Source organism: Eleutherodactylus coqui, chromosome 2 (assembly GCF_035609145.1).
Source record: "Eleutherodactylus coqui strain aEleCoq1 chromosome 2, aEleCoq1.hap1, whole genome shotgun sequence".
Classification (NCBI taxonomy): Eukaryota; Metazoa; Chordata; class Amphibia; order Anura; family Eleutherodactylidae; genus Eleutherodactylus; species Eleutherodactylus coqui.
Window position 1 is genome coordinate 247,618,756 of NC_089838.1, and position 22,093 is coordinate 247,640,848.

The following is a 22,093-nucleotide window of genomic DNA, read 5'->3' on the forward strand; positions in this document are numbered from 1 at the left end:
ACTTGTCCGTGAGTGACTGAGTGAGTGAGTTACATGCTCCGCCCTTGATCATATGACAGTGAAGTCACCACAGGTCCTTCATCGAGTGAGTTACATGCTCTGCCCTTGATCACATGACGGTGACGTCATCACATATCCTTCATCTCAGCCAGTATTTCACCTCAGCCAGCAGCTGAATCACCGATGCTCTGAGCTCCACCCCTGATCACATGCCAGTGACGCCATCATAGTTCCTTCAATATTTTGACCAACTCCACAACTATCATCACAGGTCCTTCAGTGAGTTACATGTGATGACGTCATTCACTATATTATATTATAAGTGGCGCATTGTGCCACAGGAAACACTGGTACTATAAATAATACTAATAACTAGTCTTATGTATAAATTCACAAAGGAGCCAAGGAGTCTACGTCGTCTCATAACTGAAATGCTTCCCTTTTTTCAATGTGCACAGCTTCTCCAACCTTGCAATTTGAGACACCTTCCTTACCAAATAAAAAAATAAAGGTGTTAAGCCCCATTTACATGATTATCACTCAAAATTCTTTCAAACGATGGCTTTTGAGCAATAATCGTTGCGTGTAAATCCTCCCATCTTTTACTCTTCAGCTGAACAATGATTTTTAGGTGAGCATAAAATCCATCATTCAGCCAGAGAGAGATAGCAGGGACCGCATGCTGTGTTTACCACAGGAGCAGCTGATTACATTGTATTCAGCTGAAAGCCCGCGACAGTCCTTGCAAAGACAAAGCAGCTGAGTGCAAACTCCAGACCGCATGCTGGGATTTGCAAACAATTGCTACAGGCTTATTTACACGCAAATAAAGGTAATAAAGTGCTAATGGACATTAGTGTCCATTAGCAGTTTATGCAAAATGATTGCTAGAACTGTCAACCCTTTAATCGTTTGGAAGATTGTCTTTGCGTGTAAATGGGCATTCGGTCTACTACGCTAATAAAATGGAATCAAGGCTTTAGTCGCTATAGTAAACTGGGACCATACCATAAGAGTCTGTTCAAGGAGGGAGAGACTAAATTTAAAAGGAGTAAGACAGTAATCAGTTTAGGAACCAGAGGAGAAATTATTCCAATTAATTCTGCTATATTAGATCAATCACAGCAGGTATGTCTAGAAGAGTCTGTTGAGGACAGGTATCTCTAACAAACTTCGGACACTGATTTATAAGTCTTGTCAAGTAACTCAGCTGTTTTACACCATAGGTCAGATTGTGGCATACGTTTTGTAGATTGATATATTTAGATGAGCCACAACTGTTTCTGTAGATTTTATCTATTTCTGAATATAATAGCGCAATACTGAGTTCTTTCTCTCATGGTTTAATGTAAGAAGAAACCACATCATCAGACTGAGTAATTAATGCTTTATAGAGCCTTGAAAACACTCTTGGGGTTACATTTTTGAAAGCGATCATTTGTTCAAACTAGATTAAACTTCTTATGAGCAAATCCTTCGCAGTTAATTTTTTGAAATTAGATATTAAATGGGTACTAATTTATTTTCAATGTGAAATGTTAAAGACTAAAGGCAGAGAGTCTCTCTTTCTGGCTAAGATGATATGAAATTGGTCTAGCAGGGTGTATACACGTGCCAGAAGATGGATGGAAGGAGAGGTGGTGAAAGGGATACCAGCCCATGAATGTTGTCCCATGAACGCCGTTATAAGTAGGTGTAGCAACCAAAATTATTCAACCTCCATTACAAATTAGGTTTATTTGCCAAACTTACAAACTTTTCGTTGTTTGCAAAAAACCCCAAAACAATCAAACAAGAACAATTTAAATAGTTCAACAGAAGTAATATAACAAGTGGTTTCTGCAAATTCAAGACAAAATGTCACTTTTAATGACTACTGTAGTCTCAGAATTATTCAACCCCTTCATGACAAGTATCTCTTGTACTTAGTATAGCACCCTTGTTCTATTATGACTTGCTGCAAACATGATGCATAGCCAGATACCAGCTTCTGACAGTGTTCCTGGGGAATCCTAGTCTATTCCTCATGGACAATGGCTTCCACTCATATTATTGGGTTTGTGTGCTGCAACCCTCTTCTTCAGATCCCACCAAAGATTTCCTATGGGGTTGAAGCCCGGCGACTGTAAAGGCCACTCCAGAGTATTCCAGAATTTCTTCTGAAACCATGCCTTGGTGGACTTTGAAGTATTTTTGGGCTCACTGTCCTGTTGGAAGATGCAATGACGTCCAAAATTCAGCTTTCTCACAGAAGGATTTCCGATACTTGCCCTCCACACACTGCAGGCTTCCAATGCCAGAGGAAGCATAGCAGCCCTGGAGGATAACAGAGCCACCACCATTCTTTATTGTATGCACGGTGTTCTTTTCCATGTATGCTTCATTCTTCCTCCTTCCGACATATCATTTATCCATAGGCTCAAATTTAAAGGTTCTTTGATCTTGCAAACTTATGCTTCCAGCTGTATCTATCGGAACATTCAATGTCTTTGCTGTGGTTTTGTATCCTTTTCCTTGCTTGAGCAAGACAATGATCTCTCCTTTTAACTTATTAGACCACTATCTTGACTGAAGGTGGTTTCACACGAGCGTGTTTTTGTGCATACATAGGTGCATACATAGGTGCGCACCCATGTACGTGCAAAAACACATGTGAATGCAGGTCTGTGCATTGTTTTCAATGAAGCCGCGGCTGCTGCTGGCAGCTCCATTGAAAACAATGGTCTGCCACACCCCTGCATTCTTTTTCAGGGAAGGGCTATACATATAAGCCCTTCCCTGAAAAAGAAAAATTTTAGTGTAAAAAAAAATAAAAAATATACTTACCTGTCCGCTGCTGCCGTGACCCCCGCAGAGATGAAGTTTCCTTCATCCCCGCTAGTTAAAAGAATTCCCTGCTGCTACATCTGCCACATCTGTGAGCGATGCAGCGGAGGAATTCTTCTATTCTGTACCGCAGCTGTCACACATGTCAGCTGCGGTGGAGGATTCTGCTGCCAGCAATTGATTACAGGGAAGGGCTTTAAATATAAGCCCTTCCCTGAAAGTCTAGTAAAAGTGGTTTAAAAAAAAAAGAAAATACATACTCTCCTTGCTTCAGCTGCCGGGGCTCAGCCACGTTTTCTCCTGCTGTTCCCTGCACTGTGGTGCTGATCTATCAGCAGGCAGGGATTTAAAATCCCCTCCTGCTGAAAGAGCTGAATGTGATTTTCTGAGGTGCTCAGCCAATCACAGGCAGCTCGTCTTTCATTCGGCTGAGCCCCGGGCAGCTGAAGCAAGATAAGTATGTACTTTTTTTTGTTTTGTAAACCACTTTTACTTGAATTTACGGGAAGGGCTTATATTTAAAGCCCTTTCCTGAAATCAATTGCTGGCAGCAGAATCCTCTACCACAGCTGACATGGGTGACAGTTGCGGTAGAGAATTGAAGAATTCCTCTGCTGCATCTGTCACAGATTTGGCAGATGTGGGATGAAGGAAACATCTGCCACATGCAGCAGATGTGTTGTTCATCCCTGCTGGGGTCACAGCAGCGGCGGACAGGTAAGTATATATATATATTTTTTTTACACTAAAATGTTTCTTTTTCAGGGAAGAGCTTATATGTAAAGCCCTTCCCTGAAAAAGAATGCAGGGGTGCCAGCAGAGCATTGTTTTCAATGGAGCTGCCAGCAGCAGCCGCGGCTCCATTGAAAACAATGCGTGCATTCCCTATGGTGCACGCATGTCCTATCTTTGCAGGCACACGCCTGTAAAGCACAGACATGTGAACACACCATAGGGAATGCATTGTTGCAAATAGAAGCGTGTTTTTGTGCGTGCGTACGCACACACAAAAACACGCTCGTGTGAAGCCACCTTTAGTCATATTTCTAACATGAAATGAAACATCACAGGTAACAAAGCTCTAGCCATCCTAGGTATTTGACAAGTTTTATCTAAAGTACACCTAAAGAAGTTCCTAATTAGTTGCATCAGGTGTGCTTGAACAACACTGATTTGCAAATATGTGCCCTTATGTGTTGACTAATTCTGAGACCTCAGTAGTTATGAAAAATGGAATTTTGTGTGGTGCTATTTAAAGTGTTCTTGTTTAATTGTTTTTTTGTTTTTTTTTGCAAAGAGACAAAAGTTGTAATATATATATATATATATATATATATATATATATATATATATATACATATATATATATAAAAAAAAACTTTTGTCTCTTTGCGAAAAACAATCATACAAGAACAAATTAAATAGCTATATATGTGTGTATATATATATATATATATATATATATATATATATATATATATATATAGCTATGTAATTTAGAAAAGAATATATATATATATATATATATATGTTTTTAAAAATCGCTCAATATACAGTATAAATAACACAGATTCTTGTTAGGCATACATTCCCTAAATTTGGTTGCTAAGCTATTGAACACTGCAGCTGCCTCATTGTACTGTGTCGGCCATGGGAATTAAAATCAACAATTCCTAGGCTGCCACTGAACTGGTACTGTGCTATAAATAATAGCCACCTTCATTAATTTTCTTGTAAATAATTATGTCCCTATAATCCTTCCCTAGATGTATTGGTCAGAATCATTATATGCCAGTCTAGGCTGTTCTGAGTCTTCAGTGCTTAGCAACAATATTTGAGAGGGTTTTCTTTAAACAAAACAAGTTTCACTTGAAAGCGGCACAAGACTTTCCCCTTTGTAAGATGTGCTGGAAGAAAGAGAATAATGGGAAAGTACCCGCAAGAAATAACTGCTGCTCCATTGAACAAAGACATGGCTATAAATTTTAGGCTGCGCCATTTTACGGTCTCCTAAATGCTGTTTGCAGTGGCACAGTTTTCGCCATCTAAAATGGTACGTTCTAGCTCTAAACTTTAGAATTAATATTTGCATAAGTGCATGGTTGCCAGAATTAGACTCCGTTCACATCATATCCCTGGTGCATGGTTGGTGTATATGTTGGGAAGAGCAAAGTTCCAACATGTATAGTATATCTGTATAGTATAGAGTTGTATAAGTTGCCGATTGATGTACACTGGAAAAAAACATATACATTCTTTCGTACTAAAAAGTATAGTTAATTATGTGTTTCAAAACAGTAAAGAAGGCATCCTGAAAAACATATGCCCATACTGTATTATCATATGTCTGGCCCATTATTGGCTATGGGTAAGGTCTGCATACAGAATAAATGCACACTACAAATGTAATGTGAATAGAGCCTTTCCTGCCTACTTCAAGGGATTCTGTCACCAGGTTCCTGCTGCCCTAATCACAGGCAGCATGAACCCAGGACAGCTATGCTCATTATTCCCATATATGTTTAATTCTGAAAGGCTGCGGCATTACAGAATAAACACACTATGAAGTTTGACTTGGGAACTGAACACTGAGTCATTCAGGTGGGTTGTGCCAGCCTCTTCCTGCGTGCAGGATGTAGACTGATAGCTCTCTCCCCTTTAGTGTATAGGGAGAGAGCTGAAAGTCTATATGATGGGAGTGGGGAGTGGGGAGTGGGGAGAGGCTTAATTCTTTGATCTACAGAAATATAGAAATAGACTAGAAATATAGAAAGAGAGAAGTCATGCTAAACCACAGCCCTAAGCCTAGCTCCCTCACGGGACTCTACGTTATATATTGGTGACTGGGCAATTATGGCTGTGAAAAGTGACATAAAACAACCAATTAGTGTAGAGAAACAGTAGATATAATTTGCTTGGATGCTATAGACAACTTTTTTGTAGATTTTTACGTCCTTTAGGTTAACTAAGTGGACTTTTAATTTTTTGTGTTCAGGGCTACAATAGATAAAAGCAAAACTACACCATGATGATTATGTTTTGCTTAAAGAGAAGCTGTCACCACCTATGAGCACTATAAACAAAGTTACGGTGTTCATAGACGAGGTTCACAGTGTGAGTGTGCATGCACAGTGGACTCATCTCTGCAGGCTGCACATGCATATACTGATCTCTATGGAAGGGTACATGCACAACTGCAGAGATGAGTCCGCAGACACCAGCCTCCACAGGTGACAGCGGAGCAGAGAGCCCGGTGAGTATAAAAACTACTTCCTTGGAACCTGGTCTTTGAGCACCATAACTTAGTTTATGGTGCTCATGGATGGTGACAGGTTCCCTTAAAGAGTAACTCACCTCAAAAACTTAGAATTAAATTTTGATTATAGTATATTACCTTGATATACTGTATATACCGTATGCTATACTTGGTAAACCTATACTCAATACGCTTCATTCTAACCTACATTTCAGATATCGTGTGTTAAATTCCAAATGTAAAACAAACTTTAATTGTATTTGCACATTTGTCCACTTTTAGTTTTCTAATTACCTGTTCCCTTCTTGCAGGTAAATGGCAGGTGGTAATTGCAGGGCACATCATTCCATTCGCCTCTCTCGTGCCAGATCATCACCACACAGTCTTCTCCTGTGGCAAAGAAGTTATCTGGCTGGTTTGGTCTCCAATTTTCATACAGCTAATAGCCAAAAACATAAAAAATATAAAATTGTATCAGTCCAGACTGTTAATTATGTAAAGGCCACGGTACATATACTGTATATGGAACATATATTATCAACATATTAGACACACTGAAGAGTTTCCCGATAGAAAGCTCCAGTTCTATTTTATACCCACGGCACTTTTCCAATTCCAATTTAAAAAAAATGTTAACTTTTTACAAGATAATTCATGGACCTGATCTTGTAGTCTGGGTGAAAGGACGTTCTATTCCTCATGTAGCCAAAGCAAAGCTTTATTACAATACTACCATGCTACTTCATCTGGTCATTTGCTTGTCAGTGAGGATCCCTCTAGGGTGGCTTAAAAGGGGTTATCATAAAATCTAAATGTGATTGTTCTCAGCAAGAGAAACCAAGTAATCTTGTAGATATGATACCTTTTAATGGCTAACAAAAATACATGATGTAATAGCGAGCTTTCAAACCTACTTAGGGTTTTTCAATCATATCTACAGGATTAGGGTGCCTACCCACTTGCGACTTTTTTTCCTGTGATGTTTTGCGTTTTTTCTCAAGAGCAATTAGTATAGAATGTGTTCTTGTCCATCTGGGGTTTTTTTCCGTTTCGTGGGGTTTTTTCACATAGGAACTGTCAGTTGCATATGTGTCCTTATTTTTCTCTTAATGCACCCATGATTGTCAATGGAGGGCTGCAAAAAACGCCGCAAAAAACACAGAGAAAAACGCGCAGAAAACGCCGCGTTTTTCACACGCGAAAATCGGCAAGTGGGTAGGCGCCCTTACTTGGTTTCTCTTGCTGAGAACAATCACATTTTCCTCTACTGGCTAACACCGTACCAAACTTTTTTCTTTTTACCCAATGGAGGATACCAGAATGTACCGTACACAGATGGAACTGAAACGTCTTCTGAAGAACCCTAAGTAGGTTTGAAAGCTCGCTATAACATCATGTCTTTTTGTTAGCCATTAACCCTTTCCAATCCACGGTCTGACGTCTGAAGACATTCTGATTGAAGGCTGTACAGCCCCGATGTTGGAAGATGTCCAGCAGGGTATTCTTATTGTATATTACTGGCTGCTCTGCTGTCGGGAAGGGGGGAGGGCTCTCCAGCATGTCCCATACCACAGTACTGGCTCCAGCCAGCAGATTGCACCATTGTATAATGGCAGAAAGAGAAAGCCCCCTAGGAAACCCTGAATTCAAAATTGGATTGCAAAGGGTAAAAAGGTATCATATCTACAAGATTACTTGGTTTCTCTTGCTGAGAACAATCACATTTTGCTCTACTAACATGGTACCAAACTTTTTTCTTTTTACCCAAAATCTAACTGATATGTTGTGTACTCTCTAAGAAAGACTGTGAGCCCGCATTGAGATACTGCTCTGTTGCTATTAGTAATTGTGAAGCTCAGTGCTTTTAAGAGACTCTGTAACCGTCAAGCTTTGTACTTATTTTTGCCTGTAACCAGCAAGTCTTGTGCCTTGTACTGTGATCATTAAGACTTGTGTTTCCTGTTGGAGTAACAATAAATTAAAAATTACTGCTGTGTGTCTACCTCTTCACTGTGACATCCATGAGTGAGTTCCCGCCATTTGGGACAAGATATATATATATATTTACTAAACTGACCCTATTGCATGTTTCATTAATTATGGAAGGGTGTCATTTAAAGCCCAACTGACATGATACAGTCTCACTTAAAAGTTAGGGTTTACTGGAGTTAATTACAATACTGAACTCTACTACAGTCTTATAAGAGTCCTGGAAGTGAAAATCTGGAATGCTGTGTGTAGTCCTTGGTAATTTTGTTCTCCATGTGTTTTTCGTATGCAACGGGGTAAAAAAGCAGTCAGCATGGGCATGGAGTTTGCATGTTCTACATATAGGTGCTTTGGCTTCCTTTGGGTACTTTGGCTTCCTTCCATACCCCAAAACATACTGCTAGAAAATAATCTTCCTATGCAATTGGCCCATGTGTGTGTTTCAAATAAAGAATTTGGATTGTGAGCCTCCATGGGGACAAGGACTGATGTGAGCGATGACAACCTCTGTACAACTTCCCATAATATGTTGGTGCTATATAATTAATTATTAATAAAATAGAGAATCAATAACTAGCATGTTTTATGCACCTAACAGGGAAATTTTGATTAAAGCTTTTCAGACTGCCCAACATGCGGTATGTAACAATTAAAAGGTTACAGCTTACAAGTGGTCAAACTTTTAAAACTGTTAATGTGTAGCGAGGTTCTACTCCCTCCCTTTAAGTGTTTGGTTTACAGCTGAGACTTGTTGTGTACCATTGGTAAACTACTTATATGTATATTATTAGCATTTATGGTGCATTATTTATCTCTCAACTCCTGGCAATCTACTGGATTTGGCATATTTTTTTACTAGTAGTCTCCTTCAGTATTGCATCATGTGTTTCTAATGTATTCGATTAAGCATTTTTGATCTTGGATGGCACTGTACTCTTTTTTTTTGGCATAAATTGAATGTATAAGGGCAGGTGAGGTAGGGCTATAAAACGTCCTCTCACAAGAACATTGAGAAAAGTCAAAAAGGGGAAGTCTTGCAAATTTAAGCATACAAGAGTGGAGTTCTCAAAGTGTGCAGATACTCTGTTCCCATTGGCTGCTCGGTTGTGACTCTAGTAAGGATGTCAGAGGCTGTTTTAGGATAGAGCCTCTGAACTCTTGCTTCCCGGTTACACTAACCGGGGTACACTGCCAGTTTTGCTTCATTGCCAACTAACACTGATGAGATATGTTATGTTCTTCATTAAAGTTGAGTTTGAGAGCAACAAACCTTTGAGTCATGTGGTCAAGACTGATAACCTCCCCATGCATGTCCAGTATGTCAGTAACCAGAAGCCAGAAGGCATCCACTGGTCCACCCACATGCTGACACCAGATCCCACACATCATGTTGCTCAGGTTCTATCTATTTGTTGCCAGCCTATCCACAGACCTTACTTTAAATGTCTGATAATTTTTCTAGTGACTTAGCTTGTTGTATCTGAAGTAACAAGTATTATTGTGATGAGTCGTATTATTACACTATAAAATACCATTATGTCTATAGCTTGCAAGTTGCGAAAAATTCCATATCTGGTTTTGAAACTACCAAGAGCTAGATACTAAAAGCTGAATGAAATGTTTGTAAGTAAATCACAGTGAAATGCAGTGGTGAGAACCAACAATATTTTAGCTATCAACAAATGCCAAGAACATCAATACAATGGTACAAAGTGTGAACCATGCACTAATGATATATACTATTCACACCTTTTTTGTTTTCTGCCTTGCTACATTTTCCTAGATAATTTTTTTTCTTCTACAGGAAGTGTTAAAGGGGTTGTCCGGCCAGAAACATTGCATGTCATTACTTCTGTTTGCCCATTTCCATGCACTTTGTAATATACATTGTGCATGGAAAATGAAGCAAACAGAAATTTTGGACTTACCTGAAGGGGTGCCCCCCCTGTGTTGCTCCTCTGTCGTCCCTGGTTACGACAAGAATCTTCTCCTCTGCTTGTCGGGCCGCAGCAGCTCTTGTCGGTGCAGGAACGAGCCTCTTCTCATTCGCGCATGCGCAGTTCTCTCTGCAGCCGGGGCCGATATACGTTCTCCTTGTGTGCAGGGGGGGGGGGAGGATGGAAGAGCGAGGAGCAGGAACTGAGCTCCCGCCCCCTCTCTGCCTCCTCTCCGCCTCTCTGCACTATTTTCAATGAGGAGAGGCGGGATGGGGCGGGGCTAAGGCGCACGCATTAGCCCCACCCCATCCCGCCTCTCCTCATTCAGCCGCTGGGAAGCTCAGTTCTGCCTGCAGGGGAAGCGTGAGAAGTCGCGGGGGGAGGGGGTGCGGGGTGCGCTAGTGGTGTGCGGAGACCCGGCTGTCAGAAGTCGCGCGCGCGCGCGCGGGGGGGGGGGGTCACATAGACTTGTCGCGGTGGAGTGTACGGTCACATAGACTTGTCGCGGTGGAGTGTGCGGTCGCATAGACTTGTCGTGGTGGAGTGTGCGGTCACATAGACTTGTCGCAGTGGAGTGTGCGGTCACATAGACTTGTCACAGTGGAGTGTGCGGTCGCATAGACTTGTCGCGGTGGGATGTCCCGTCACATAGATTTGTAGCTGTGGGGGGTGGTCTGTCACAGTGGGGTTGGAGGGGGGCTGTTGCAGTAATTTGCCGCGCTGGGGGGGTTAGCGTGGGGCTGTCACAGTAATTTTTCACACTGTATAATCTTGCCTGTGCAGGGAGGGGAGGAGGTGAGCTGTGTCTGTTGTGAATGGTGGATCCTGTGTTATCTTTATATAGGTATCACTGTACTTGTAGGGGGGAGGGGCAGGGGGTGCTGTTAGTGTACTTGTGTGTGGGCACTGTAAAGGGGGACTCTGTGGGGGAGGTCTCAGGGAGGGCACTGTATAGGGACGCTGTGGATGGGAGGACTGTGGGGGGCATGTGGAGGGGGGCTACTTTGGAGGGCACTGTAGGGGTGACACTGGGGGCATGTGTAGGGGGTACTGTGGAGGGTACTGTTTGTGGCTCTGTAGAGGGGGACTGTAGGGGGGTGGTCATTGTGAGGGGGGTCGCTGTGGGAGGGGCACTATGGGGGCATGTGTGTGTGGGGAAATGTTTTGTTTTACTTTACTTTAGCAGGGTGGGGGGGCAGTAGGTAGCCTTGCAGTGGGGGGCTGCAGGAGAGTTCTCTCTCGGCTCTCCCCAGCCCCTCTCCATTCACTATACATAGTGCTGCTGCTTTCATGGTAGGATTTTATCCTGAACCATGAGTGTATAACAGTCTCCCCTGGCCACAACCCCTCTGATTATAGTATGCAGCAGGGGGCGGGGCCTGGGCGTGGAGAGACTGTAGATCAGTTCAATAGAGGTGGGCGTGTCATGGGTGGGGCTAGGACATGAGCTGAGGGAGGCCATGAAATCCTGCCTTTTCATGCCTCTTACTGCCATCGGGAGCGCGCACACAGAGGAGGGAGAGCGCAGAGCATTGTGGGAAGGCAGCACAGAGGCGCCATCTTTGAAAGCTGCAGTGAAGATCAGATTCTAAGGTAATAAACTGACATTGCAGCTGATCTGCCTGCCGGTTTGAGCCCCGGTATGCTGTGTGTTACTATCCTTACTGAAAGGGAAGCAGTAGCATTATAAAAATTTTTTACCCTGTGTGGCCGGACAACCCCTTTAAGTTTAAAGGACTTGTCCAGGGAGGATATTTTTTTCTCAAAAAAGCTCAGATTGATATAATAACATAAAAAAGGCATACTCAGCTCTCCTGCTGCAATTCCGCTGATACCTGGTCTCCAGCTGCCCATCACTTCTGGCTGAAGAGCCTTGTTGCCCTGACAACGGGACATGTGACCACTGCAGCTAATCACTGGCCAAAGTCAGCTGGTGATTGGCTGCAGTGGTCACATGGTCCTGATGTCGGTGATATAATTGCTAGCTTGCTGCAGTGAAGTGAAGACCGGAGGGATTCAGGAACAGGAGTAGTGAGGGAGTAAGGATAGTAAATGCGACGTCTTAGTAAGTATAACTTCTTCATAGTAAGTATGAAAGCATGGTGCTGTCTATTCCTTACGGCAGTCCAATAGAGATGAAGTGTGCATGTTTGACTGCGACTCCATTCCTACAGGAAGATATGGGATCCCTATTCTTGTGAACGGAGAAAACTCCAACAGTTGGAGAACTCCATCCCCTCACCAATCAAACACTTATGCCCTATCCTGTAGATAGGGGATAAATGTAAATCCTTTAAAGGGTTTTTATATGAATAGAGGAAGTTTGCTTTTGTTCCCATGGGTACTGAAGTGAATATAGCTTAGCTGCAATACTGGACAAAACCCATGGACAATAGAGGAGCTTTATGTGTAATCACATAATTAATAACACTTACCATGGGACTGCCATCAGACCAACGGAAGTCATTCTCGAGCGTTTTATCGTTGAGTCCAATCCACTGATAGTCTTGGGCATTGCCTGTTATTCATTAAATATAATTAATAAACATACATGTTAGGGCAACAGGGTAATAGAAGGATTCATACAGGTGAATGTATATTGTAGCAATAGTAGTTTTAATTGAATTGCTATTAAGGTTCATTTACACGTGACAAAAGTTGGGCAAACGATGCCCAACACTGGTCCCTGTGTGTACTCACTCTTGTGCTGCTGCACAGGAGCGAGTATCGCTGGCTTGTTCAGCAGGGGGGTGGAGCAGCTGGAGAAGATTTCACTCTTCGCTCTCCCTCGCCCCTCTCTATTCCCTTAACACAGTGCCCATTCAGTAGTGACGAGCTGCTGTTTACAGTGAACAATCACCATTCAGGGTTTTAAGCTGAATAAAATTCTGAACAATGGTCATTCAGTGTAAACTGTAGCCGTTCAGACATTCCCAGATTAAATTTTAAGGCTATGGAAACCTTTGTGCATGAAAAAAAATGGTGCACTTATCTGTTGTTTTTATTTTAATTGAGATTTCCTTCTCATGCATTTAGAAAGCCTCCTACTTGGTTTGCAGGTTCTCCTACATTGACGTTTCTGGCTTGGGGGCACTTCCAGCACTGATCAGCTGGTCTCTCTCATGAAGGAGCACAAGCTCAGTTCCTAGTCCCATCCCCATTTTCAGAAGCTGCATAGCATCATTGTGCTCACTCAATGCTAGACAGCTATCTCTCCATCCTCTCTCTGAGTAGCTGCTGATCTCTTCCCCCTCACTACTGAAAATAACAGAAAATTGACCTGGGGTGAATTACAGCCCGCTGTAATAGTAAGTTTCTCTGCTCTCTGTCCTTCTGATCTCCTCGACCATCCTCTGGCACTGTCATATAGCTCTCTGTAATAGTAACTTTCTCTGCTCTCTGTCCTCCTGATCTCCACCATTCCCCAACACTGTCATATAGCCCTCTGTAATAGCTCAGTGGAAAGGCAATGAATGCACATTCACAACAAGGGAGCAGAATAGGGAAATTTATTCTGACTGACAGAATTTGCTAGGATTTTAGTTCTCCAGTCTGCATTGCCGTGGAAAACATTGCATAGAAATCAAACAATCAGAAAGATTTAATGAAGACCAATTACAAAACAACTTCATCTCCACAAACAATAAAGAGCACAAAGGTGTACATAGCCTTTAATTCCATATACTTGGAGGGAATCAAAACATGATATATTATTTAAACCAGGTATTCATTATTAACAGTTTTTTAAATATATGTTTCGGTTTTCTTTTTAAGTGACTATCCCGTATAAGAAAATCCTTAAAATATTCTAGTTTTCACTATGGCCACTGATTGGACTGGCACATTGACAAGCACAATAAATGTTTAAAGGCTCACTGTCATACTGCCACACTAGCAACAAGACACTCAATGACTAAAATACTACTTACCATTCACAAATTCTTGTTCTTCAGAGCTCAAGATGCTAGATAAATGTGACTGGTGGCTACGACAAAGGTTTTCTGCATCAACCCAGGTTTCCCTCTCTGAGAAGTGTTTATAGCAGTGTCCTTGGAATTTGGTCCATCCTTCATCACATACCTCAAGATCTAAGAAAAGCAAGAAAGATTTAAAGTGAGGAGAAAACATCAATAAGGTGAAGTTACCGTGTCCACCTCAAATCTTCTTTCGGGATTCCCAAAGAGAGATCAGAACCTGTAGAATCCAAAATGACAGAGACATCTGGGGGGATGGAGAGAACGTTATTGAGTTTCTCGTACCTGAGATTCTTGAGTTACAAGAAGAAAGAATCAGACCACCTCACTCAGTCATACAGAAATTCATGACTTACAGAGGTAAAAGAAAAAAAGAAATGTCATCTGCAGGTACCTTTCAAGATGCTTAGATGCATGTAGAGAAATCTATGGATACATATCATCTACATAGGCAAGTTAAACAGTGATGGTAATCTGCGGAGGAATGTGCTTTTGCTTTAGATATCGATGTGTCTACTACTAGTATTACCCCATTTGAAGTAGTTAGTATTATATCTACCGAATAGAATGTTTTTGATTCCTTTACTTAAATAATGTAACCAGTTACCGCTGATTGGTTATGTATGTAGAGCTCCATCATCTGCCTTTCGTCTAAACCTGTGTTTCCTAATCCAGTCCACAGGGAGCCACGACAGATCATATATTGAGGATTTCTTTTATATTGCAAAGGCAGTTTAAGATGTTTCACTAAATCAACAATTGGCAGATGTGCTTTTATTCTGGGGTCTCTTTGAGATAGTTTGAAAAACACGAGTCTACTTCCCTTTTCCGGTATGGTAGTCACTACTTGTTATTAAAGTTGGAAGCAGTGTAAAGCTTGACACAGAAGACTCGTAGGGAGCAATTTAGTATTGAATTTGCGTCACAATGTTTGGTGTTAAACTGTTGCAAATTATACAGCATGCCATATTTGCATGATCATTTGCAACTTTTTGCTGTTTCCTACTCTCTTGCTACTTTTTAAAGGTGCTCAGAAATGTGGAAGGGATTTAGTGGAAGGGGCAGTGCCTTTGAAGACTAACTAATATTTTTTTATTAATAATCACTAGAGATGAGCGAGCATACTCGCTAAGGACAATTACTCGATCGAGCATTGTCCTTAGCGAGTATCTCCCCGCTCAGAAGAAAAGGTTCGGCTGCCGGCGCGGGTGAGTTGCGGCAGTGAGCGGGGGGGGGGGACCCGCTGCCGGCAGCCGAATCTTTTCTTCTGAGCGGGCAGGTACTCGCTAAGGCCAATGCTCGATTGAGTGATTGCCCTTAGCGAATATTCTCGCTCATCTCTAATAATCACCCTTATTTATATAGTGCATGCATATTACGCAGCACTTTAAGTCAATTGATATTATGGGTTTTGTCCCCATTGGGGCTCACAATTTTGAAACTCTCCTATTAGCATCTTTTTGGATTGTAGGAGGAATCCCACGCAAACACAGGGAGAATATGCAAACGCCATACATTTTGAGGGACAAGAATACAACATACAGTGTGCTGTGTCCGTAGATGGGGGTGCGTGTACTGTCCAATGTGAGTTTGCCTAAGTTTCCCGGTTGCAACTCACAATACGGCTGTGTGAACATGACTTAAGTAAATCTCCTGCATAGTATCTAATGAAATCATACAAGTAAAAAACTAGAACTCAAAAGTGGTCCTGCGTTCACTTAGGAGAGGCCACATTATCTTTCTACTACATAGGTAAATAGAGGCAGTCAATTTTGATAGTGTTTGGGGAAGTGTACTGTCTTGTGTTATAGTCTGTCTGTACAGCAACAGTAAAATAACTAATTATTTCACTTCACTAAACATTTCGAAATGCTAGGAATATAAAAAGAAATAAAATTCCAATTAACATACTGAGTCGCATTGACTTTCAATTGATTTGCTAGAAAAGTAGAGAAATGCACATAAAAATAATTACTTTTAATTGGTCTACTTCAGTGTAAGGTCTCAAAATATTTTTAGCCCTTATTGCTTGTAACTTGTTTTATTCTTTTGTGTGTCCTTTTTAACTTTTGATCAGGTATAAGTATAATTTTTTTATTAATAGGAAAACCCTTTTTTTAACGGAATTGAATGAGCACAGCCATATATGATTTTATGGCACTGCCAAATATCTCTTGACTTCACTAAAGTTTTGGTTATTCTTAACCGGACCCATCAAAACAGAGTCCGTGTATAATTTTTATTTTACTTTTTAAAATGAGTCACCTTACACCAATAACAAGGATTTTTGGTGGAGAACATTTTTAGATATAGTGGTTCATCCTGGGAAAGGAACCTGCAGGTGGTTTAATCTTTCAAGAAAAGAAGTGTAAAAGTGAAAGTCTGCCTTGATGAGGACCTATAATCTGGAATAAATCACATTAGAAGTGGAGGAAGAGAAGAGAAACTGAAGGAAACAAAAATAGGTTATTCACTTTTCGCTCACAGGTAGGCTTGTATTAGCAAACAGGCCAATGACAAACAAGCACAACCATTTGCTTTCGAAGGAGGGACGTTCTGTTTGAGTGGAATGCAGTTGTTAGTACAATTAGCTCAAGCCACATTGGTCGTACCGATCTGACATAGGTCCCCTCCGTAGCTGGGAAGGCATAAGCATTTGAATGAGTCGATGCCATCAACGCAGGTAGCTCCATTCACACAAGGGCTTGGGAGGCACTCATCAATGTCTGTAAAAAATCAAGGTTTTGCCATTAGGACTCCTAGTCTGCTACTCTGATAAAAAAGGAGGACTTATGAGGTTACTTGGGCTTTGCATTTAGCTGCTGGTTCTACTGGGCAAAAATATGTGCCTACACTGGTTGCTACAGGTCTGCTTGTGAAGAGAGCATTCTACACAGCATTCAAGTTCATTGCAAACCATCTAACATAGACCACTGTTCTAGTTTATGTGTTCTATCGATCTGATATATAATGGAATATGGACACTTATAGTTCTTTGTGTCCCAAACAGGGCTCTATTCACATCTGCATTGGAGGCCCAGCAATTTCATTAGATTTGCAGCACTTTTCTTGTCATTTAAACAACATAAATCACAATAGAACCCTAGCCTCATTATGAGTCAATGGGAGCTGTTGGATATCATTGGGATTCATGGTACAATGAATTCGCCTCAGCGTTCTGGCTTCCAATATGAATCATATATTTATTATACTCTATGAATTCATTTCTAATTATCAAAGAGTATATCTTTTGATATAGAAAGCTTATGGAATGAGGGTCCTCTTCCTTTAAAAGGGAAGATTTATAAAAAAAAAGTGAAGCAACCAACCAGATTCTAAATGTTATTATTCACAAAGCGAAAGAAGAAATCTGGTTCTATTCTATTGGCATCCCCTCCATTTTTCCTTGGGATCAGTTTGGATAAATCTCATCTACTGTGTCTTGTCTACTTTTAACGGACACTAATGTTGTGTATCATTGTGTGTAAATGCCTGTCAGTAAGTGTCTGTGTGTAATTGTCTGTAAGTGCCTGTGTGTAAGTGTCTGTGTGTAATTGTGTGTAAGTGCCTGTGAGGAAGGTGTAAGTCAAGCAGAATTGCTATTTCTTATATTTATGGACACTATTGAGCCTGGGGTTGTACCACTGGATTGGCACATTGCCAATGTGGTTCCAATATACAAAAAGGGGTCTAAAAGAGAGCCTGGTAACTACAGGCTGGTAAGCCTCACTTCAATAATTGGAAAAATATTTGAGGGGTTTTTGAGAGACGCCATCCTAGAATACCTCAAGGAGAACAATGGCATAACTCCTCATCAGCATGGGTTTATGAGGGGTCGATCATGTCAGACCAATTTAATCAGCTTCTACGATGAAGTAAGTTCTAGGCTGGACCTGGGTGAGTCTATTAATCTTGTATATCTGGATTTCTCTAAAGCATTTGACACCGTGTCACATAATAGGCTAATATACAAAATGAGACAGCTCGGTCTGGGCAAAACGTGTGTATCTGGGTAAAGAACTGGCTCAAAGATAGAAAGCAGAGGGTAGTAATAAATGCTTCATACTCTGATTGAGCCACCGTTGCTAGTGGGGTGCCATGGGGTTCAGAATTAGGCCCCATTCTGTTCCATATATTTATCAATGACCTGATAGAGGGACTGCACAGTAAAATATCAATATTTGCAGATAATACAAAATTATACAAGATAATTAATACAACGGAGGACAATGTGCGGCTACAAAAGGACCTAGATAAGCTGGGGGCTTGGGCAGAAAAATGGCAAATGAAGTTCAATATTGATAAATGTAAGGTTATGCACATGGGCAGAAGAAACGGATGTCACCAATATACACTAAATGGGGTACTGCTAGGGAAAAGTGAGATGGAAAAAGACCTGGGGGTACTAGTTGATTGTAGACTTAACTGGAGCAATCAATGCCAGTCAGCTACTGCAAAGGCAAATGAAGTCTTGGAGTGCATTAAAAGAGGCATAGGGGCGAGGGACGAGAACATTATTCATCCACTATATAAGGCACTTGTCAGGCCTCACATGGAATACTGTGTACAGTTCTGGACACCGGTGCTCAGGAAAGATGGTATAGTGCTGGAGGGAGTTCAAAGAAGGGCAACTAAATTAATAAATGGAATGGGAGGGCTGGAATACCCAGAGAGGCTATCCAAATTAGGATTATTCACCCTGGAAAAAGATGGTTAAGGTGCGACCAAATAACTATGTATAAATACATGAGGGGACAATACAAGGATCTCTCCCATGATCTGTTTGTATCCAGGACCGCGATGGTAACAAGAGGGCATCCGCTACGTCTAGAAGAAAGCAGATTTCATCACCAACATAGAAGGGGGTTCTTTACTGTAAGAGTAGTAAGACTGTGGAACTCTCTGCCATAGGATGTGGTGATGGCAAAATCCATAGAAGAGTTTAAGAGGGGACTAGACATCTTTTTAGAGTGCTACGATATTACAGGATATAGACATTTGTTGACCAGCAGGGTTGTTGATCTCAAATGTTGATTCAGGGATTACTCTGGCTGCCATTATGGAGTCAAGAAGGAATTATTTCCCCCCAAATGAGCTAAATTGGCTTGTTGACTTTTTTTTTGCCTTCCTCTGCACCAACAAGGTGGGGTGGGGGGTTGAAACAGGCTGAACTAGATGGACAATGTCTTCATCCAGCCTAACATGCTATGTTATTATATACAATCCTACCAACAGTAATTGGGCACCTGAGCAAGAATCAACAGTAGTATTTATTTACATTTGATAATATTTAGTGGGGCCTCTTTGGGCCTGATGACATTGGATACTCTCCATGGAAATAATATTTACATGCAAAGAAAGTGTGTATAAATACACGGTGTATATACTCTTATGTGAATAAGCCTTAAATTACATCAGACTTGGCAGGAGGAATAGCCCTGCAGTCACTGGTTGTATCCATTAGGTGACAGTACTGAAGTAATGATGCAAGTGTGAACGATGCCAAGGACAGTAAAATGAATAAGCAGATGGCAATTGTCTCTGATAGTATCAACAATAAAACCTGCTAGTATTCATAATTAGGGATGAGCGAGTATACTCGTTAAGGCACTACTCGCTCGAGTAATGTGCCTTAGCCGAGTATCTCCCGGCTCGTCCCGAAAGATTCGGGTGCCGCCGCGGGGCGGGGAGCTGCGGGGGAGAGCGGGGAGGAACGGAGGGGAGATCTCTCTCTCCTTCTCTCCCGCCTGCTCTCCCCTGCTCCCTGCCGCAACTCACCTGTCAGCTGCGGCGGCCCCCGAATCTTTAGGGACGAGCAGGGAGATACTCGGCTAAGGCACATTACTCGAGCGAGTAGTGCCTTAGCGAGTATACTCGCTCATCCATATTCATAATATAAAACAAATGTGAAGCCATTATATACTTTTTCACCTATGTATGGCATACATAAAATCGCCACTATTCTTTTAATGCTCCACAGTCTCTATGATAGCCGAATGATGCCTAATGCATTACATTAAATAGTCGAATCTGACTTGCAAAAGTAAATAAATTAAGTTTAAAAAAATCTGGCATCAGATGTCTCTGTCATTATCTGACTGTCTAACTTCCTGCGACTAAGTGCATTCCCATCATGAGCGAAATAAAGAAATTGTAGTGTTTGATGTTCTGTTTACAAAAGGCTTCTCTAGGGTCATTTATCACTAACCAGAAAGTAATGCGGATCACACAAATACAGACATGAACTGCATTCAGTTGTGTTGGCATTAGCATAAAGCCTACTGTTTATAGCACATATTCCTCTTCAATTGGACTTGGAGATATTTTTTTCATTTTTTTTAAATGTATCAAGCGAGGGTAAATAGCATTTTTTCAATGAGTGCTAAATGGTTACTGATGAATGAACCCTTTTAATATTTGAGTCAAACTTACTAATTGGAGAATTAAATGTCATTTACATAAGTGATGAGCCTGCTCTGCATCTGAGAGAAAAAGTTAAGTTAATATAACCTTTTAGATCAAGCCAGTAATTCAACGACACCACAATGTAGACTCTCTATCGCCTTTTTCGTTCCACGGCAAAAAGGGTTACATTTCTAGGGCCCAGCAGGCTCTGTGTTTGTCAGCAAGCAGCAACAATTTGAACCAGCTCTGAATGCACACCAGCTGACCAAGTAACTTGTTCTCCTTTTTTATTTTTTAATTAGCAACAATTAAGTTTTAAGCACGCTGTAAAAGGGAAAATTAGGCATTTAGCTAAAGCAAGGCATACAGCGGGGGGAATGGTGGGAGTTTTAATAGGCAAGAGATTAAGACTTTTTAAGCTTCCTCTTTGAATCTAGCAGGTCACTTGCGAGCTCTTGCACATTATTCCTGAGGGGGAAAAAAACAAAATAAGGAGAGCAACACATCACAGTGTCAAATAGCAATGAACAGCTCAAATATTAACTCAAATTCCATAGAGTCCTTGGATTTGGATTTTGGTAACTTTCCTTATTGTAATACAGCATAGTTACATTTTTAACCTATATGGTAATATATGCTAATATTATGCCTATATGCTAATATTAAATAGGTTATGATAAATGACCCATTGTTTGTTAAGACAGAGGGATCAAAATATCAAGATAAAGAAACATCACCATCAAAATATACTTCTAATCCACAGAGAAAGAAAAAATGTAAAAAAAGGGCAAATATAGAAAATATTTTTTGGACAAGATACTGGTCCTCGTCTCATTCATTAGGCTACACTAAATAAATAAATCTTGTTATTTGTAGAGTGCCAACTTATGCCGCAGCACCTTCAGGTAATTTATTAACCCCCCACCAAGCTGGGTACTCAACCTGGGAAGGATGGAAGACTTGAGCTGGCTACCTGAATCATGCAGGGATTGAACTCACAACCTTCAGAAGAAAGCTTTAAGAGTGCCTTTCTGCTTTTCTACTAATTGATTTGGAATTAGTGACAGTTGAAGTCCACAAGGTTGCACTCAACTCTATGTATTGGTACACCTCGAAAGTTAAAGAGAAACAACACTTTTGATATGGAAAAAGTTTTGATCAGTGAAGGTCCTGGTGCTGAGACTTTCACTGATCGTTGTAATGAAGGGGCTGCAGTGTGCCCCTTTGGCTGTGTTTGTTGCTCTTCGGCTGTTCTTGGCAGCTAAAGATGACCTTATAAATGTTTATATACACTTCTATAAGCCCGTCTTCAGCTTCCGAGAACAGCAAAAGGGTAATTAACACTGCTGAACACAGACAAAGGAGCACAGTGATCGTGTGAGCGCTACAGCTCCTTCATTTCAGCCATCAGTGGGGGTCTCAGCACCAACACTAATCAAAACTTTTCACGACTCTCTATGACATGTCAAAAGTTTTATGGAAGTGCAGTTGCTTTTTAAAAATCAATCAGTATCACTACAAAGTGTCTGGGTGTAGCCCTAGCTTAATGGTGTGGCCACACAGAGACTTTTTGTGATTTACCCATTAAATTCTAATTATCAAGTGTCAGCAACAGTGTACTGTGTAGTACATATGCATTGGACTTTGGCTGCAGCTATAGTTTCATAGTTATAATTGAAAAGCCGCATTTGGGTCCACAATATAGA

General features: G+C 41.1%; 1 protein-coding gene across 2 annotated transcripts in view; it reads right to left on the bottom strand.

Moving 5' to 3' along the window:
- Positions 1 to 22,093, bottom strand: part of ACAN (aggrecan) — a 109,574-nt gene that overhangs the window by 7,283 nt on the left and 80,198 nt on the right. The window contains exons 14-17 of one of the 2 annotated variants that reach the window (XM_066592810.1): positions 16,595 to 16,708; positions 13,938 to 14,096; positions 12,444 to 12,526; positions 6,377 to 6,521 (exon numbers count right to left, since the gene is read on the bottom strand). In XM_066592810.1, coding sequence (XP_066448907.1) covers positions 6,377 to 6,521; positions 12,444 to 12,526; positions 13,938 to 14,096; positions 16,595 to 16,708 — 501 coding nt within the window. The remainder of the gene's footprint in view (positions 1 to 6,376; positions 6,522 to 12,443; positions 12,527 to 13,937; positions 14,097 to 16,594; positions 16,709 to 22,093) is intronic. The other variant, XM_066592811.1, reaches the window with a different exon arrangement.